The sequence below is a fragment of the Seriola aureovittata genome, chromosome 7 (genome assembly GCF_021018895.1).
Source record: "Seriola aureovittata isolate HTS-2021-v1 ecotype China chromosome 7, ASM2101889v1, whole genome shotgun sequence".
Classification (NCBI taxonomy): Eukaryota; Metazoa; Chordata; class Actinopteri; order Carangiformes; family Carangidae; genus Seriola; species Seriola aureovittata.
In genome coordinates, this window is record NC_079370.1 from 927,781 (window position 1) to 946,476 (window position 18,696).

At 39.5% G+C, this 18,696-nt stretch overlaps 1 protein-coding gene across 3 annotated transcripts in view; it reads left to right on the forward strand.

The window, feature by feature from the left end:
- Positions 1 to 18,696, forward strand: part of ntrk1 (neurotrophic tyrosine kinase, receptor, type 1) — a 77,530-nt gene that overhangs the window by 26,411 nt on the left and 32,423 nt on the right. For 2 of the 3 annotated variants that reach the window (XM_056381946.1, XM_056381944.1), the window contains exons 2-11: positions 1,291 to 1,365; positions 2,482 to 2,553; positions 5,538 to 5,606; positions 6,878 to 7,032; positions 8,322 to 8,464; positions 10,028 to 10,166; positions 12,917 to 13,249; positions 16,432 to 16,446; positions 16,559 to 16,617; positions 16,717 to 16,819. In XM_056381946.1, the coding sequence (XP_056237921.1) occupies positions 6,969 to 7,032; positions 8,322 to 8,464; positions 10,028 to 10,166; positions 12,917 to 13,249; positions 16,432 to 16,446; positions 16,559 to 16,617; positions 16,717 to 16,819 (856 nt within the window). In that variant the 5' untranslated portion in view covers positions 1,291 to 1,365; positions 2,482 to 2,553; positions 5,538 to 5,606; positions 6,878 to 6,968. The remainder of the gene's footprint in view (positions 1 to 1,290; positions 1,366 to 2,481; positions 2,554 to 5,537; positions 5,607 to 6,877; positions 7,033 to 8,321; positions 8,465 to 10,027; positions 10,167 to 12,916; positions 13,250 to 16,431; positions 16,447 to 16,558; positions 16,618 to 16,716; positions 16,820 to 18,696) is intronic. The other variant, XM_056381945.1, reaches the window with a different exon arrangement.

The following is an 18,696-nucleotide window of genomic DNA, read 5'->3' on the forward strand; positions in this document are numbered from 1 at the left end:
AAAGAATGCTTTATCAAGGGTATTTTGTTTTCTAGAAAGGTATGAAGACATTCACCTGGATAAAATCTCTCAATATTTGAATCTAGTGAATCTAATCTTTTCAGAAAAGCTTATTAAAGAAGTGTCCTCTTGAGCTAAATGGACAAAATTCATATATTGGATGGGAGGCAGGGGGCAGAGAAAGAGGTGGACGAGGGAAGAGAATGGGATGGACAGTTTGCTCCAACGAGATCCTTGGTAAGTCCGATCAAACCATCTATTCAAACATCTCATGAAAAGGGCTGGCTGTCCTTGCAGTGAGTGCTGAATTGATCTACAGCTCACTAGTTATTCTGAGGTAGGCTGAGTGGAATAGTGGAAAATGACTCATTGAGAAGAATTTCCCATCAGCCTCATCAACTGGCGTCTCTTAAGGTATTATTTTTTCCACATGAGCAGCGGATTAAGTTCTGATATGAGCGTTGTGGGTCCCTGGACATCTCGGCCGGTTTTGTTATCCGTTGTTAGTTTGTTCGGTGGATGTCAGGGAGGTCGGACACATGTCAATGAGGTTGAATGTGGATGCTAACCACCTTCTTTTATTCCTTCATCATAGTTTTGTATTCAACTCGCTCTCCTGGTTGCATCTGTTTCTTCCCATCCTCTTTTTTTCCTGTTGTTCTTCTCCACTCTGAATGACGATGCCTCTTAAAAAAGGGTTGATGGTCTAAGTAATTAGCTGCTGAGTATTGACACAGAGGTTACACAGGTGACTCTAATTCGATTCAGCCTCTTCTGCTGCTTTCGGTGTTCAGTGTGGATTGTTATTGTTAATAGATTGGCATTTCTATGCTTTACTTTGAGTAAAAAATGGAGAACCATTTCTCTTTTGTTCTCTTTGTTGGCATGGTCTTGTATTTGGTACAAAACTGCCCTCTCTAAAATAGCAAATCAGCAGTCTGTGAAGATTCTCAGTCATCCAGGTCATGGTTATTCAGTACTGAACGTACTGAAGCCCCTTAGATGAAAGTTGAAACGTCTTCAAGTACCTACAACCAAGTCCTGTTTTCCTCGATTCGGTCCTTCTTGGATGGCAAATCAGTATATTTTCAGTCATCTGTGCACAGTGAAAATTCCCTAAATGATAAAAGGAAAACTTATAGGTCGCTGGTAAAGGATTTTATTCACTTGTTTTTTGCAATTTTCAACTGTTTTATATCTTTTTTTTTTGTGGCAACTGAAGGTCACAACAAGATGTATGTATTTACCTTGCAACTCTCTCTCTCTCCCTCTCTCTTTCTTATTAACCAGTTACATAGAAAACCAAGTAGGCCTGGAGAATATAACAGAGTTTGATCTTGTGAACTACCGCGAGCTGAAGAACCTGTAAGTAATGCTTTTTTCTCACAACTTGCTGTACAACAAAGACACATGCAATTCATGCTTCCAGATGACAGACTAACATCAATGTGATCCTATACAACTGACTGTTCGCTGAGCCCCCCCTTCACTTACCGTTGATACGCTTGTCAAGCTCTCAGCTCTCGCAACGCTGTCAGTAATTCTGCAAACAATGAGTCTTTCATTTCTAGCAGCAATCATCCATTTTGTCATCTGAGCATTCGCAGGCAAATTTGATTAGCTTAAGCTAGCTAATTAAGCTAATGTTAGCTCGATGAGTTTGAAAACTTGTCTCCAGTTGATGTTTTAGTGGGTACATTTATATTGCACTAAGACTTATGCTAGATATTATACTATTATAAATACGATGAGGAAAACTAAAAGATCAGACTGTTATTTAGTTCTAACATGATTCTGGATGCTTATGGTGTACAACGCTCGGTTGGTGCTAATAGTAAACCAGTTAGCCAAACATGCTAGCATTTGCAGCTGACGTTGGAGCAGATAAACATTGTGTAATTCATTCCTTACAATTTTTGCTTTTTTGGCTTTGGAAAGGCAAAATAAAGACGCCGCACATAGCTGCTGTGCCTAGTTACGGTTGCTATGGTTGGTCAATCACTGTTCGTGGAGTTTTGTTTAGCTAATGTTCAATTGCAGCCATGTCTTAGATTCCTTCTCAGCTGTAAATTTGAACATGGGTTGTGTTTTACATATTTTACAATTATGAGTGGAATTACTCAAAATTCAGATTTTGCTGTTTACACCCAAAACAGGTAAACTATTCATATGTCAAAAATATGTGGACACCTGTAAATTGGACTCTCAAGCGATGTGAATATGTCAGTTTGGGCTTTGGGCAGTTGGGAGGGGCATTTTCACAGTTTTCTGACAGAACTGACATTTCATTGATTAACTGAAAGATATAACCTGCAGATTAATCGATAATAATAATAGTGCAACCCCTGCTTTTATCTGTCTCACACAAATTCACACAACTTTTAGTACGTCTGAGTTACAATGGTTTTATTCGCATGTTCAAAATTTTGAACAAACAGACAAAGTGTTTTTGTGTTTATTGTGCTTTCTGCCCCTCTCCAGCACGGTTACATCATGTAAGCTGAGGCTCATCTCTGCCAACGCCTTCCAATACAACCTCAAGCTCCAGTATGTGTAAGTGTCTTTGTCAGTACAAAAGGATTGTGTTCCCAGTGTCATGTTTTGACCCGTGTGTCGGTCAGCTTATTTGTCGCTGTCAGTCGGTGCTCAACTGGCCTTTTAATACTGCACATGTCACATGAAAGTGAGAGGTACATTTCTCAAAATTACAGTGACTCACTTCACCTGTTCAAATGGGTGTATTAGTGATCCACAGATCTGGGAAGTGTGTGAGCCCATTTAAGGCAGTTAAACCTCCTCTAATCATCGTTCTAAATGGATTTTATAGATTGGATTGTTTGAGGATCTATACAGTTGTTAAAAAAACAGGCAAATTAGTATACAATACAGTTTGTCTGATATGAGGACTTGCAGCTTTTCTCAGTTTTATATCTTTTCTAAATCTTTTGTATTTAGACTGTTGGTTGGTTAGACAAAACAAGCAATTTGAAGATCACCATGAGCTCTGGGAAATTTTGATGACAATTTTTTACTTTTTTGTTAAGGTTCAAAAGACTAAATGATCACTGATTAATGGGGAAACTATATAATTGTGTAGATTTATTTATCTAAAAAAAATCTATCCCTCCTTTTTCAACAGTCATGTAGGAAACATTTCAGCAGCCTGGTAGTTCAATTTTAACCTTTTGACTTCTTTGTCAGATTTTTAAAGTTACATCATGTCAGTTCATTCCACTCCAAGCCCAACAATAAATAATAATATGAAGACTTATCAACGGGAACCATCAAATTTGTCTATTCATCAGCAGCGGACCCTTATCGCCACCATCTTGTCCTCATCGTTTCACTGAGCGTGTGCGACATGTCCGATGTTGTTTATCTGAAAGACAAGAGGGTTCCGAGGACCAGAGACGGGGCGGCAGGGGCGGCGGTGGTGAGGTCGGCTGGGTGAGCTCGGGAAATTGGAGAAGACATCCACCAGTCACCTTTTACTCGCTCACTTTGGCGGATTATCGACAACTGATGCATAATAAATACACTCCACTAAGGGTCCATTATCACTTAATCAATATTTCACTGTGGAGGGAGAGGGTGGGCTGGGGATGAGTGGAGTATAGGGGCTTCTGTGTGACAGATGTCTTTCTGAGATTAAGAGGGACTGACCATAACTAAACCAGGCAGTGAACATGGAGGCTATGTGAGCCTGGTCCATTTTCCTTTCCCTCCTCGTGTTCTTGTCTTCATCCACAAACCTCCTGGAACTCAATTGTCTTTCCTAACAATGCATTCAGGTCTTAAGAATGGCTAAAGGAGACTGAGCTGGTATTCCCGGCTCTGCTCTCCCCCTCCGGACTCGGGGAGGAATCGAGCTGGTAATGGATAAGCCCCAATGGCTAAACCATCTGACATGAACTTTTGGGAGCAAGGAAAACAAATAATTGAACCCTTGGCCCTGCCAGAGTGAATATGTATTGGCTTCCATATGCGTGCTCCCCAGTGTGGCTTTGTCATCTTCTGGGGGGAGTTTATTTACCGCCTGGCTTCTTGGCTGTCTGAGGATCATTTGAGAGCCACTGTGATGATATTGCAGTGGTCTGAGAGGATACAATAGGATATGCAGCATTCATCCATCATAGCATTGTTATGATAGATAGCTATGATAGACATACATCCTTTTAGATGTAGGCTTAAGTTAATCACCATATTTCTATTTATGTTCTTTGAATTTTAGCAAGGAAGTAAACAAGACTAAAGGCTTCACATCACAGTGGTCAACTGGTCTTGTGCTGCACGCTCCGTGTCGGTTGGCACAATATTTACGACTCGTTTCAGAGACAGTGTTTTTGTAACAAACCTCGACGCTGCATGTGTTCTGATAATTCACCAAGTGAATCTAGTTTTATTCTTGAATGTTCAGTTGTACAATTAAATCAAATAATATAGTCCATATTGCGATTGGCTGTGGCCTCAAAGGTCAGTGCAGCTCGGGTCAAAGTTCAACAAAATTGAACAAAGTAAAGATGAGGCTGATGGCAATACCATCAGCAAGTGTTTGGTCATAAATCAAAGTATTAGACAAATCAAAGTTTTTACCTCACGATGGTTCGAGATGAAAATCATCAGGGTCACCACAGTGATTACAATTTATCCCCAAGAAGATCATGAATCTGTGTACCAGATTTTATGGCAGTAGAACATGAACCTCATGGTGGTGCTAGAGGAAAAGTCAGATTCATCCTCTGGTAACCATGATTGCCTCCGGCCGGTGCAAACGGCGCTCCCCTTCAGGGGGTGCGGAGCATGCTGTGTGTATGTGGCCTATCCCAACATTTATTCGACCCACATGGACCTGATCCGAGTTTTTGAAGGTTGTTACTTGTTTGACACGACAAATAGAATCTAATTCTGTCTGAAACACTGAAATAGTTCAATTTCTATAATACAAGGCAAAACTTTGCCCCCCCCAAGTGCAATTCAGTCCGCGTAGACAGGGATTTTTCTTCCTCCAAGTGTTTGCGACTAATCACCTAATGTACTGAGCCCTACGCAAACACTGAGAGTTGTGCTGGAGGAGTTTGTGAATGTGACTTCTGGCTAGTGTGAAATACTTGTCAAGATAATTGATCAGAATCCATTTGGATGCATTAACGTTTTCCGCAGAGAGTAATTCAAAGCAGGTAAGCATTGTTCTGGAAGTGAGCAATCAAATCACATTGTGACTCAGCTGCAGAACAGGACTAGATTACAACAAAGAAAAGAACATTTTTCTTGTGTATTGTGTATGTTGTGGCAAATCAACAAGTTTCTACAGACCTCTTCTGTTCAGGTGGTTGTTTCCTCTCATGCTAACTCTTAAACTACGTATAAACTGCTGTTGTGTCATTACAAAAGTAAAATGTTGGCAAAGCAAAGCTACCACATGTAAAAGCTTTTCACAAACTGGGTGCCAAATAGCTTAAATTACTCTTGTGTTGCATACAGCGACAGAGAAGCAAAGTGAATGTTGACAGTATGTGTCTTCTCTCTCTGTTTCATAGGAACCTGGCATCCAACTCACTGGAACACATCTCCTGGAGGGTCTTTCACTTTCTACCTTTACTCAACCTGTGAGTCCCTTAAGTTGAGAATGAGGATAGTCTCACTCATTAAAATAGGATTCCTATTAGACAAGGCCACCTGTAAAGGAAGAAAAAAAACTCCCTGACTGGGTTGTATATCAATAGAAGGAGCCAAAAAAAAGCAAAAAGCAGGAGCCAAACTTGAACAAGCAGATCTGCGGCTTGTCAACTGCCGAGAAAACATGTCCATTAATGCAAGACGCACAAGACATTTATGGTTAGTCCCATTTGTGCCCTCAGCACTCTCTCACTCAGTGATTTGGTCACCCATTATCCAGAAGCAAATGCGTCTTAAAAGTCATTTCTGTGATTTCACAAAGTGGGTTTCTATCCACCTGTTTTTAATGTGCATTTCGTATATCACAAAAAAATATGAGCAATGGAGAACTGGCGCCACCATGCACCCATCTCCTGATATTTACCTACGTGTTTGTTTAGATTAGTGAAATGTGGAAAAATGAACGTTGCATGTTGCAAATTTGGTGAAACAGCCCCACGGCTAGCTAACTCGCTGTAGGAAAGTATGGTTGCTATGGACTTGGAAGGTCAGGTCTAATACGTAGCTTAGATTACTTCGTCTGGCTGAACTGAAAATGTTTTTAGTCACCATGTGCAAGGAAAAAAAGACAAAACCTGATCATTTATTTTACAAATAGAAACAGGCTTTTGTGCTTTAAACTGACATTATTATTTGCATCTTATATGTGAATCTTACGTAAGTACAAAGATGGCAGGTAAAAATACAAAGTTTTTGAAGGTAAATCTCTAAATTAGGAGCCCTCTCAGTGGCCTCTCTTACTTTATTGTGTTTTCACCACACTGTAACCACAGTCTGATTGACAGCACTCTTTTCAGCGCTCTTTATTCTAAGTTATGGCTCATAATCTTTTTGAAAGCTAATAGAAAATAGAATAATTATCGAAGATAAGAAGGTATGAAAGGTTATTTTCTATCCAATGGTTACATTTTTCAATAATATTCAATATTATATTTAAAATGAACATATTTCTAATCAAGTTTATTTTAGTGGCTTTAAAATGAAATAGTTTGAGAGTATATTCCATCCTAACCATATGTTCTTATTTTACGGTGAGCCGATACTGTTTAACCTCTTACATAAAAAGAGCATGTTTGGTGACAAATAAAATCATGCATTTGTTTCTCTGTGGAAATTTCATTTATAATGTTTGATGGCTCTTTTCTTTGTTGTTGAGAAACGGATACAAAAGAATTTTTTTTCCCTCCTTTTCTCCCCTCAGGGTTTTGAGGGACAACCCTCTCGTTTGTTCGTGTGATCTCTACTGGTTGCAGCAGTGGCAGCGAAATGACCGTGGCGACCTGGACAACCAAATGTTGTCTTGTTTCACTCACTACGAAGAAAAACCTCTCAGCACTTTGGTGATTGACAACTGCAGTGAGTTTGGGTTTCATTTTGATATCTGTAATGAATGTTTACAGTAAGATATGCAAAACATTTAAAGGATGATCAAATCTCATGAAAATAGATATTTTTAATAATGTGTTTAAAGCTCATTCTACTCCACAATGTGCTCTGTTTACTGTTGCTTCATGTGGACGTTTGAGCTTCATTGTGCAGAATGATCTACAGCATTGTGCAAAGGTTTTAGGCATGTGCTGGCAACTGGGTATGGTTTCAAAAATCATACCATGAATGTTTTCTCAGTAAATATTTGCTGTGAAGAAAATTTGCCTTTAAAACAACACAAATTCTCCAGGTATACCTGCACATAGTTTTTTCAAGGCACACAGAGGTAGGTTGTTTTAAGTATCGTGGAGAACTTGCCTCAGCTCTTCTGTCTCAGTGTCTTCTGTCTCCTCATGTAATACCATGATGTTGAGAACAGGGCTGCGTGGGGGTCAGAACATCTGTTGCAGGACCTTGTTCCTCTTTTCTCTGAACATAGTTCTCTGTGACTCAGGCTGGGTGTTGGACTTGTTTTCAGGCTGCAGAATGAATTTGGGACCGATCAGATGATGAGTCTCTAAACACCTAAAGTGCCTTAAACTTTTGCACAGTACTGTATGTGCAGAGTTTTAGACTAAAAGGTTGTTTTCCCTTTTATCTGCTAAAGTGAGGAAGGTGTTCTCACCTCAAGCCTCAACATGCGTCAGTACAAGCATGATTTTATGACTCTAAATCTACTAAATCAAGCGTGGTCCAATATACACATTACACACATGTGCTGTGTAAATTCATACTCTCCAGTGCACATACATTAAGAATGAAGAATATGAACACAATATTTGCATATTGACAGATTCTGGATTTTTCAGTGAGAGAGAAGGAGAAGGTGTGAAATTTTTTTATCTTAGAATTTGTATCAAACAAAAAATAATAATTGAAAGCAGAGTGATTGTCTATATTTTAAAACATGTAGAAAATTTAAATGATGCAGCTTCATCCAGTTGGTTTGAAAAGAAAAAATAGAAATAATTTGTTGTTTCTATTATGCATACTAATTTGTTCCACAAGCAGGTGCAGTGAAATGCAGGGAAGAGATTGGCTCAGCATTGTTACCTTAATCACATACAGTAGGAACATCCTGTTGCCAGGAAACATTAGAGAGTTTTTGGCCCTGTGCTTTTTCTCTGAATTTCTAAAAAGGCTCGGCTCAGTTGTACCATCTCATCTGCGACCTGTGCTCATCGCTTTATGCTCATGTTGTCTTCTGTTGCTCTCAGGTCTGCCTGAGGTGAGAATCAACTTCTCCAAATACAAGATTCAAGAAGGAGGCAACCTGACATTCGAGTGTCAGGTGACAGGAAGTCCCACTCCCAGTGTGAGATGGCGAACTGATAAGCTCAGCTCTCCCTCCCTTACCCAGGTAGTGAAAATATTTAGTATGTAATGCAGATATTAAGAAAATGACTAATGATCTAGTTTGTGAAAACTATTTCCAACCATGAATTACAGGGAAGCAAACATAATATAAAGTGTTATCAAGTCACTGTAGTAACAGATCAAGCTTCATCACATCGCCTAGTTGGTATTCTAAAATATATTAAGATAATGTCACCACTTAAATGCTCTGCAGCCTTTGCCCTGCTTAGTGAGATTAATTCAGTTATTTTATTCAGTCCGCAGCACTTAACCTTGTTATTTTGTCAGACCACAAGCATAAAAATCTTAGTCATATACTGTATGATTCAGACAAACAAACAGCAGGCCACATGGTATTTTAGTTATTTTTGTCTATTCTATACACATCATATTTATTGTGTCCATCTGTCTTGTGAAGACGGAGGCATCTGCTGTTGCTGTTCCTTTTCTTTCCCCTTGCAGGTGTTTTTGTGACATTTTTTATTACACATGGTACATGCAGGTCTTAAAAAGCAGTAAATTCAGTTTCCTCCAAAAAGGTATTAAAATGTCTTACATCCAATTTACAGAATCTTAAATATTTTTTCTTGCCTTGTGTATGCAGTAGTTATACAATGTTTTTGTATCAGATTACAAACTGAGACATTGCTATGTGCTATGATAAATAATTCTAAGACATATTTCCATTATCCTTTCATATTTTTTTCATATTAAGAAATTTTACGTTTAACCCTGTAGAAATTCCTTGAGTTAATGGTGTAAGTATAGTGTACATGTTTCTCTGACCTGGACATATCATCATATTTTTCTTAGTGTCTACAAATTCCATGAAAAGACCAAAAACCACCAATAAATTGATTCTACCAACAGTTATTGTCTGTGTAGCCCAAACCATGATTTCATTCCTCTGTGCCACAGAGCTCCATTGTTGTTCAAATACAATTAAAGACACATCTGTGAGCCACACTGTTCCTTCATTATCATGAACATGGGCTGAGAGGCACACACAGACTTTGCAAGTGTTATCCTTTAATCTTTAACCTTTCTCCAACTGCTACTGTACCTCCTTTCACTCCCTGTTAGTCACAGTCTATAAGCACTAAGTGATCCCCAGACCACGTTGTCAGAGACCTAAAATTCTGTCAGTCCCCAGATTCAGGACTCAGTGTAGCCATCCCAAAACCTTTTCCATTTGATCTCACTTATTCTACTTTGAAGATTTAGTTTAAGAATATGTTTTCTAGCCATTTTCTCTGGCTGTTTTAACTTGTTGCTGTTTTTACTTGTGGCTGTATTTGTCTTTACATTTTCTTGAACTTGTGATTTTTATTTTATTCTAACATTTTCTCCTTCCTGTTAAGATCTTTAGATCAACAGAACAGTGTGTAAAGTGATATAAATAAGGTTCAGTTGGCTTCTGTAATCTATTGATCTACAGCAGAGTAAATTGGGTCCCACTTCATCCCTGTCACTTGTTTACCTCTAAGTGACCCAGTAGTGAATGTGTAGCTGTGACCCATCAGGATTAACCTCGTCTGCTCTTTGTGTGCGCTGTCACCTGCTGCAGGAGAGAATCTGGGGCTCCACATTAGAGCTGGTCCTTTACCTCACTAACGTTTCCTACAAAGACAACCTGCGCAATCTCACTTGCGAGGCAGAGAACCAAGCTGGGCCCAGGGAGGACATGGTGCAACTGGACATTGAGTGTAAGTGCCTGCAAAATAAAGCCGCACTCCTGAAAGCTCACAGCCTCAATACGAGTCGTCAGGCTTAATGGAGGTTAGGGCGAGAGCACACTGGGGCCATTTTTCTAGTGCAGGCGGGGTGGACAGCCAGAGAAAAGAAAATTGCACTGCACTGATTTCTTCTAAATGCCCCTTCTACAAATACGAGTATGTACCCACCATGCTTCTAATGGAGCTCTCTGTCATCTGCAACTCACTCTGGCAACTGGTGAAAAGTGTTAAAATAATATGAGTGAAGTGCTACAGGTATGGCTTGCCATTTAATGCAGGGACAAAGGAAAGTGAACTTACCTCTCCTTGCTCTTAAAGAACTCCTTCACGCCATATACACTGTACTGTACTAAATTACACTTGCAGCTTGACCCAGGAGGTTTACTGTTGTTTCCTCTTTTCAGATGCATTAGTGCATCTGGAAGTCGAGGAACACTGAGGAATGACAGCACCCAGTAGTCCCTCAGAAAAACACAGTGAGACGCATTAGTGATGCATTACTGAAAATACTGCCCAAACAATATCATATATCACCAACTCAGTGACACTCATTAGAAAATAAATCCAAAAAGAGCGAAGGCGCCAATCAGCTGAAGCCAAATGCACAAGCATCAAGGGACAGATAATGAACATCAGGAAAATGGGGCTGATAACCCGCGCGAATATCTGATTTGAGCCTGTGCTAATGGACTTTTCCCTCCTACTCCGGAAAACCGCTTCATCCGCAGTGATTGGCAGTCTCTAAATGCGTTAGTGCAGCTAATCTATCAACATCAGCCCCCCTGGTGGACGGACACTCGTTAACCGCTAGCCCTTTAATTACTCTTAATTACCTCTCAGAACAGTGGGTGTTTACTGCTGAGTGGCTCTCTGTGCCATTGATTCATGGTGCTCGTGTAGCTTCCTCTTCACAGAGGAGCTTTTTCTGAATTCTGTATTTCGCAGTGTCGCAAGTTTAAAGGTGAATTCAGAGCATAATTTTAATCATCGCAAATGTTCTGATTAACTACGAATCTGCCTGGAAGATGTCAGGAATCATTTTGTGTTTTTGCCACATTTATATATAAAAAAAAAAAAATTCATTGTCTAATTCTGCAGTGAAGTCTGAGAGCCAGGCTCATTAAACATAATTCTAGCCTTCCTTTTAACCCCTGCAGTGAAATCGCTTGTGTAAGATTAGTAGAGGTCGCTAATGGATGATTAGTTAAATGTGATAAATAGCACTAATTTTCACTCAGTGTAACAGACTTTAGCACTGAGTAAAGAGGCATATGCCTCAGTATCCCCTTAGCACAGCACTTCCTGAGGCTGGGTCATGGGTTAAGAGCAGCAGAATGAGGGGTCTCTGCACTCCAGAGTCCTGTTCGATCTAGACGAGACCGTTTCCTGTAACTTCATGTCCAGCTGAGCTTCCAGGTAGCTTTTGTGGTCGGGGGCACGACGATGACCAGGATTCATTATTCATTTCAGGTCAGGACAGGTTTGCAGTGCAGATGGAGAACATTGATTCATGGAAACTCACAAGGAACCTACAGGGCATTTGACTCACCTTTATGTCATATACAGTATGATCAAGGTGCACATTCAGCATAAAATTGTGACATAAAGGCTTGTGCATTTGAGCTTCTCTGTAATTATTAATTGACTTATTGGTAATTATCAGTGGTGGAAAGTAACTAAGTGCATTTACCCCAGTAATGTACGACTGTGAGGGACTTGTAATGTACTTTAGTATTTTCATTTTATGCTGCTTTATATTTCCACTTTACTTTACCACATTTATCTGACAGTTATAGTTAACAGGTCATTTTTGGATTAAAATTTCTTATTTAAAAAACAGAATGATTAGTTCATGTTTTGGATTAATCTACCAGAAGCTAGTTAAAATAAGCTTCATCTCCAGCAGTTAAATTTACAACATTAACGTACCACATATTAATACATCAATCATATAATAACATAACACTGACATGGGCCATTGTGCATAATGTTCCCTTTTACTTTTGATGCTTTGGTACAGTTTATTGCTAATACTATATACTTTTACTTAAGTCAATTTTTGGATGCAGTTACATAATGATATCCCACTCTCAAAGCAATATTTCAACATTTTTGGAAATACACTTTATTACTTTATTGGCGAGATTATGACTGCAATTAAAAATGATCAGTTAATCTGAAATTTATATGGTCCATGCAGTCTCAAAATTCATGACAAAGATGCTCTTGATAGCCCAAAGTAACATCTTCGAACATCCTGTTTTTGTCCCTCCAACCCCAAAACAATGATATGAAACAGACAAAAAAGGAATTTGGAATTGTACTTAAAAAAAAACACCTGAAACTAATAATCATTATATTTGTTGCAGCTCCAGCTAAGAGTTAGATGAGAAGATACCTTAGAACAAAGACTGGAAACGTGAGGAAAGCTTTAAAGCTTTAAAGGTTACTGTTGGACACAGGATTGTAGCTTCCCCCTGTTTTTCATTGTATCTGATAAACTAAGCTAACTGCTGTCTGTCGTCTTTTATTTAATGGATTGACATGGGTGGTATCAATCATCTCATTGAACTCTCCGCAAAAAAGCGAATAAGCGTCATTTCCTTAGTTGACTCTTCAGTAACAGGATAGCAGCTCATCTTTTGGAGGAGTAATGAAAGTTACAGTCTACTTCTTCTCTAACCACCGTCTGAATTCTCAAATCTGTCATCTCCCAACAGTTCCAGTCAAAATCGTCTTCCTGAGAGACGCCGTGCAGCAGCATTTCTGGTGTTTCCCCTTTGCCGTGGATGGCAACCCTGAACCAAGCTTCACCTGGCTGTACAATGGCAAATTACTGAATGAGACTGCCTACACTTACACCCAGTTTATCCCTGACTCATCTGACGGATCGGTGAAACACGGTTGTCTCTTCCTCAACAAGCCCACCCACATCAACAATGGCTACTACACTTTGATCGTGGAGAACAAACTGGGAAGGGATGAGGCCACTGCCACTGGGATGTTTATGGACAACCCCTTCGACCCGCTCGATCCTGAGGGGATCATTCCTGGTAAGTTCCTGAAATTGTTTTGTAGCTGCAGGATGTTTTTTTCCGAGCAGCGCACCATAACAAACAGAGGAGGCCATTAGGGCAGCTACAGGAGAGATCATTCTGAATATTTCATCATTTTAACACTGTGTGGTCCAGTGATGAAACAATAAGCTGATTCATTGGTGACACTTCACAGTAAGGTCCTCAACATACAGTCATTACAAAGAAATGAGTAAGAAACGAATCAGAAATTAACTGATTATTGACGAATCCCTGATAAGTAGTTCCTCTGCAATGAGGACTGCATATGAAACATTATGTAATGATTAGTTCTTATCGACATACTGACCACTTTCTTAATGAGTCATTCCTGATTAAGTCTGAATCAGCTGCTATCTACTCACTGATTACTAATGACTTAAACATTAGCTTCTATTTTTTGCCTCCTGAATTAAAGTGGTATATCATACTGAGAAGGTACACATGAATCTTTATTCACAAACCAACCAACCAGCCAGCAAGAAGAGTTTTTACTGGAGAATTCACAATTAGTTCCCAGATAACAAACGAGAAGCAACAGGATCCTTCCTCATGATCTGTGCATATGCACACTAATATTCACATCCAAATGTCAATGGAATAAACAGTATATGAACCAGTGTGTTTAATATATAAGTTTAATTTGTTTATAGCTTTGGTTATGGAGCCATGTGGAGAGGCAGTAACTCCACACACAAGCACAAGTATTTCCATTTACAAAACATTTTTAGTGTCTGTCAAAAACAAATCAACTCCTAGTTTTAGCTCCATAGTTAATGTACAAACATGAGAACGGTTTAGATATTCTCATCTAACTCTCTGCAAGAAAGCAAATAAGCATATCTCCCAAAATGTTGAACTATTGCTTTGATATGTCACTTAATCTTTCATTAACTCTTAAAATTATTTATTTGCTTAAATAAAAATTTACCGTAGGTTGTACAAGGTGTCATTGAATATTAAACTGAACTAGAAAATTCCAGGGAAATTTTGAGTGCCACGGGGGCTACTGCCGGGATGAGTACATGATTTATTTCCAGTGTTCAAAAGTCACCCTGATCATATTCTGCTTCTGAGAAATGTCTTGATATAAAAGACTCTGATATAAAACAATGTCACATCCCTCCATCATGTATTATGTGGGAAATATCTCATATTCTGTGTTGTTTTTTTTGATAAAACAAGAGGCAACATGTCTTCAAACTGGTATTTAAAGGGTTAAAATCCTGAAAACTAATAAACATTTGGTAGGTTTGAGCAGAACTGAAGTGGTTTAAGAGATGTATGCAAAAAAAGCAGAAAAAAATATTGATATATGATGATTTTATAGCATTTTCTTTGTGTGTCCTTTTTTGGACGCGAGGAACCCCAGAGGGTACAAAATGTGTTACCAGTGTATAATAGACCTGTAACAGTAACTGACATTAGATTTTAAAAATATGTCAAAAAAGACACTTTCTTGCAGAAATCCATACCTTCAGCTGTAACACAGCCAAAATGATCAGCAAATCAAAAAAGAAAAGTGAAGAAAATGTCCAAAAAAGGACAGAGGGGCCCCTGAGGGTTAATAAATCCCATGAACCGCTATTTAAATTACCACTATTATGTTTTTTTCTGTGCTAAATTTAACATTACTGGGGAGGAGAGCAACGCGACTAGAAGTGACAGTGAGAGAGGGCTAGTAGCTTCTCCTCTCCTCTGTCTCAGCGGAGACCGTCACAACTTCATTCACTCTTTTAACAAAACAAAACAAAAAGCAACGAAGGAAGCAGTAAATGGACTTACATATTTAAGACCTAACTAAATGTAATTTAAGACCTAACATGCGGCTAATGTAAAGCTAGCGGAGCTTGGAGAGTTGGTTATCTGGTTGCTAGGCGCACGCAGGCACACACACAGGTCAGGAGCTGCCGTTGCCATGGCAATGTGAAAATCTGCCCAGAATTTGGCTTCTACATGGCTTCAAAACAACTGCAAATTATGAGAAAACCGTTACTTCTTTTCAAAAACTGAAAAGACCGTGACAGACACTGAAGCCAGAAGTTTCTACAGTCTCTATTTTATTCAGATATTCCTTAAAATGAGTGCGTAAGCTCAGTGCGAAGACAGAGAGAGATTCTTTTGAAAAAAAAGACGATTACATTAGGTGTCAATGAGAGTGAGACAGGTGTTGCTGCCGGACTCGGCACCCCCGTTTAAATTTTGTGCAGACCCTGCCTGTCAAAGTTACATTTTATGAATCCCAACAACTATGTCTACATTTTCAGAAAGAATTATTTGTCTCCTTTTTACGGTTTGGCCGCGAGCTTGAGTTAAAAATAAAAATAAAGGTTATTTTTTACTGCTTCACGCACTCTAGCCAACTGACGCTTTCACTCTAACTTTGAAGAAAAAGTGATTTACACTCCTCCTTTGAGTGCTCACAGTGTGAAAAGTTTACATGTTATGTAAAAACAGTTCCTATCTTTTTGAGAGAGCAGAAGTTTTCCTCCGTTTTATAGTTTGAATCACATTTCTACGTGCAGGTATGAGAGAGCTGGGTGACTCAGAAAAAAGGTGCAATTTTGTAGAAAAAAGGTGGGTTTCTAAAGAAAATTCCAATGCATTTCTAATGCATTATTTATTCCCAGTTTTTTGGGAATAACTTTGGGAAAAATTGGAATTTTAACACCCAAAGTCATAGCACCTCTTTCTGGATCAAGACGCACGTTTTGATGTATATATTACCGGGGTTTTCTCAAAGCTGCGGGACGAGTTACGCGCCGAAATTTGGCGGAAGAATAATAAACCCGAAACAGAAGATTAATAGATGCCTCGGAGCTGAGCACCCGTGGCACTAATTATACTATGCATTTATTATATAGAATGTACGCTGAGGAGGCGTAGCAGTTAAGAGGTAGAATACTAGATACCTGACACTGTGATAATAATTGGAGTGGTGCTTGGGAATAATTTACATTACGGATACACAGACGGTGTACCATAGCTCCAGTCTTTATCAGACCTTCACTGCTCAGGGTTTAATATTGAAAGAGGTTGTATGTGAATGCTTGACACGTCGCTAAATAGTCAGTGCAGCCTTGGATAGCACAGGCTGCATCATTGGATCTGTTCACTGTCTGCTCATAAAAGTGTTTGTGCTCTCACTTCCCACATGCCAGTCCTTGTGGATCCAAGTAAGTCTTTGGTTGATTTTGATTCTCCTCAACATCTCCAGTGTGTCTTCTCAGAACTGCATGGATTTGATGTGAAGTTTTTTCTTTAACAAATCTCATTTCTACCCCCCAGTTCCTACAAACAAATCAGACATGGACGTCACAGAGAACCCAGAGAGCCGAGTGTTTGTGGTACGTACGCGATTCGTCGTTGCTAATGCAAATGTAATGACTACTGTATCAACAATATAATGAGTATAACTACAAATCTGCACGTCTTTGTTTGGACAGGTGTCTGTGGCGGTGGGTCTTGCTGTGTTTGCCTGCACTTTTCTTCTCATCATGGTTTTGGTTATTAACAAGTGTGGCCAGCATTCCAAGTTCGGCATACACCGTAAGTTTGTATTCACCTCTGAAGCTCAATAATCAACATGTTATATCTTGTTTGTTAAATACAATCAAATTGTAAAAATGAGAAGTTGTTGTTTTAGGAAGTCACTGACCTGGCAGAGAACTAATTGCAACACATAACTTCCAGTGGTGTGTATTCCTCGACAAGAAAGCGAATAAGTGTTGAACTATTCCTTTAAAGAAATTGTCCTTGAGTGTGGAAAGCAGCTAAAGGTACAGCTTTTACCCACTGGATCCTTATTTAGAGACCCCCTCTGATGGAAATCAAGTGTTTAAACTTGTTAACATCCATATCATGTTTTTTTATATAATACAAACAAATCATGAGCGAAATAATCAGTCAACGCCATGACTGTTTGTTTCCACCTTGGAACTTTAGTGAACCAATGACTCCGTGTCTCATAAAAAGGGATTCAGACAGCCAGAGATTCATACATCTTATAACCTAAGCAACCAATCCGGTCAACTTGATGGGACGAAGGAGGGCAAACTAAACCCAAAACCTTGTCAGTACAGAGAGAGAAAGTTTGCATTAGCACAACCACTAGCACGGTGTCAGTCACTGCCAGTTACAAGTTAACAAACGAATAAAAAATGCGAACTATGCTAACCATTCAGATACATCTTCTAGTTGCTGATTTTGGTGCACAATAAACTCCTCACTCAACAACGTCTGAGTCTGACTGAGGCTCAAACAGTCTTAGTCTCTCTGATGTTTCCCCCACTCATCATATTGGTACTCTGCTCTTTCACCTGTCAACCTAGTGCAAGCAGTGGTGGTGGGTGGGGTGCAAGGCCTGATTCAGGTTTTATCAATGAGGAAACATAGATGTGTTTTCAGACAGTTTTTGATTTTCTTCTCACTTTTTATGTGGGAAAACCATGTTAAACAAAATGTTAATCAAAACATGTCTGGAGAGGAACGTACATTACAGTTTGGTATTTATTATGAAATACTCTTACAGCTCTCTGTCTGATGAATTATAAGTGAATCGACTCCCAGTTCTAGCTCCATAGTTAACACACAGACATGAGAGTGGTATTGATCATCTCATCTAACTCTCAGCAAGAAAGCAAATAAACATATTTCCCCAAATGTCAAACTATTCTTTAAACGTGTCACTCAATCTTGCATTGACTCTGATCACTTTGAGCCAACAGGTTTGGAGTTAAAGTAAGTTTTTGAGAAATCCATTATTGCAGACGACTGATGCAACGTGACTTTCAGCATCTTCACTTCTATAATTCAGTTTCCATATCTGTCCGTCGCTGTTGCTGTTGTTGAAGTTGTCTCAGCCCAGAGCCACATCTGAAAGTGCAGATTTGAACAAGAGTGAGCCATAATAAAAGCGTTCTCCTAAATAATTGTTTCAAGTCACAGATGGATTCTGTCAGGCTCTCTGAAGGTAAAGCATAGAAGAGACTGGCTAATATAGGATTTCCACTGAGCTGTAACTTTGCACACAGGCAGCCGCTGTGTCGGCCAGGCTAAAGTGCCTTAATTACTGCATGAGAACAGCGGCAGAAACCTCCCTTGGCCACCGCCACGTGGTGAGGGCTATTAAAGAAGATGGATGGATGGATGGATGGTAGAACAGCTAGACGTGATATAGCTCTACTTGGACCCCACCCCCTAACACACACACACACACACACACACACACACACATCTACCCTTCTCACTCTCAAAGTGCCTAAGTGGGCCTGATTGCCTAAGTGGACCCTGCTCCCTGTTTCCTTCCCTCCATTGCCTCTGTGCTCTCTCTTTGTTGTTCCATTTTCTACCATGTTGGACTCTGGGGGTTCTGTGGTTTGCCTTGCTGAGTGGGGTTTTACAATTTGGGCCCCACTTGTTTGGCT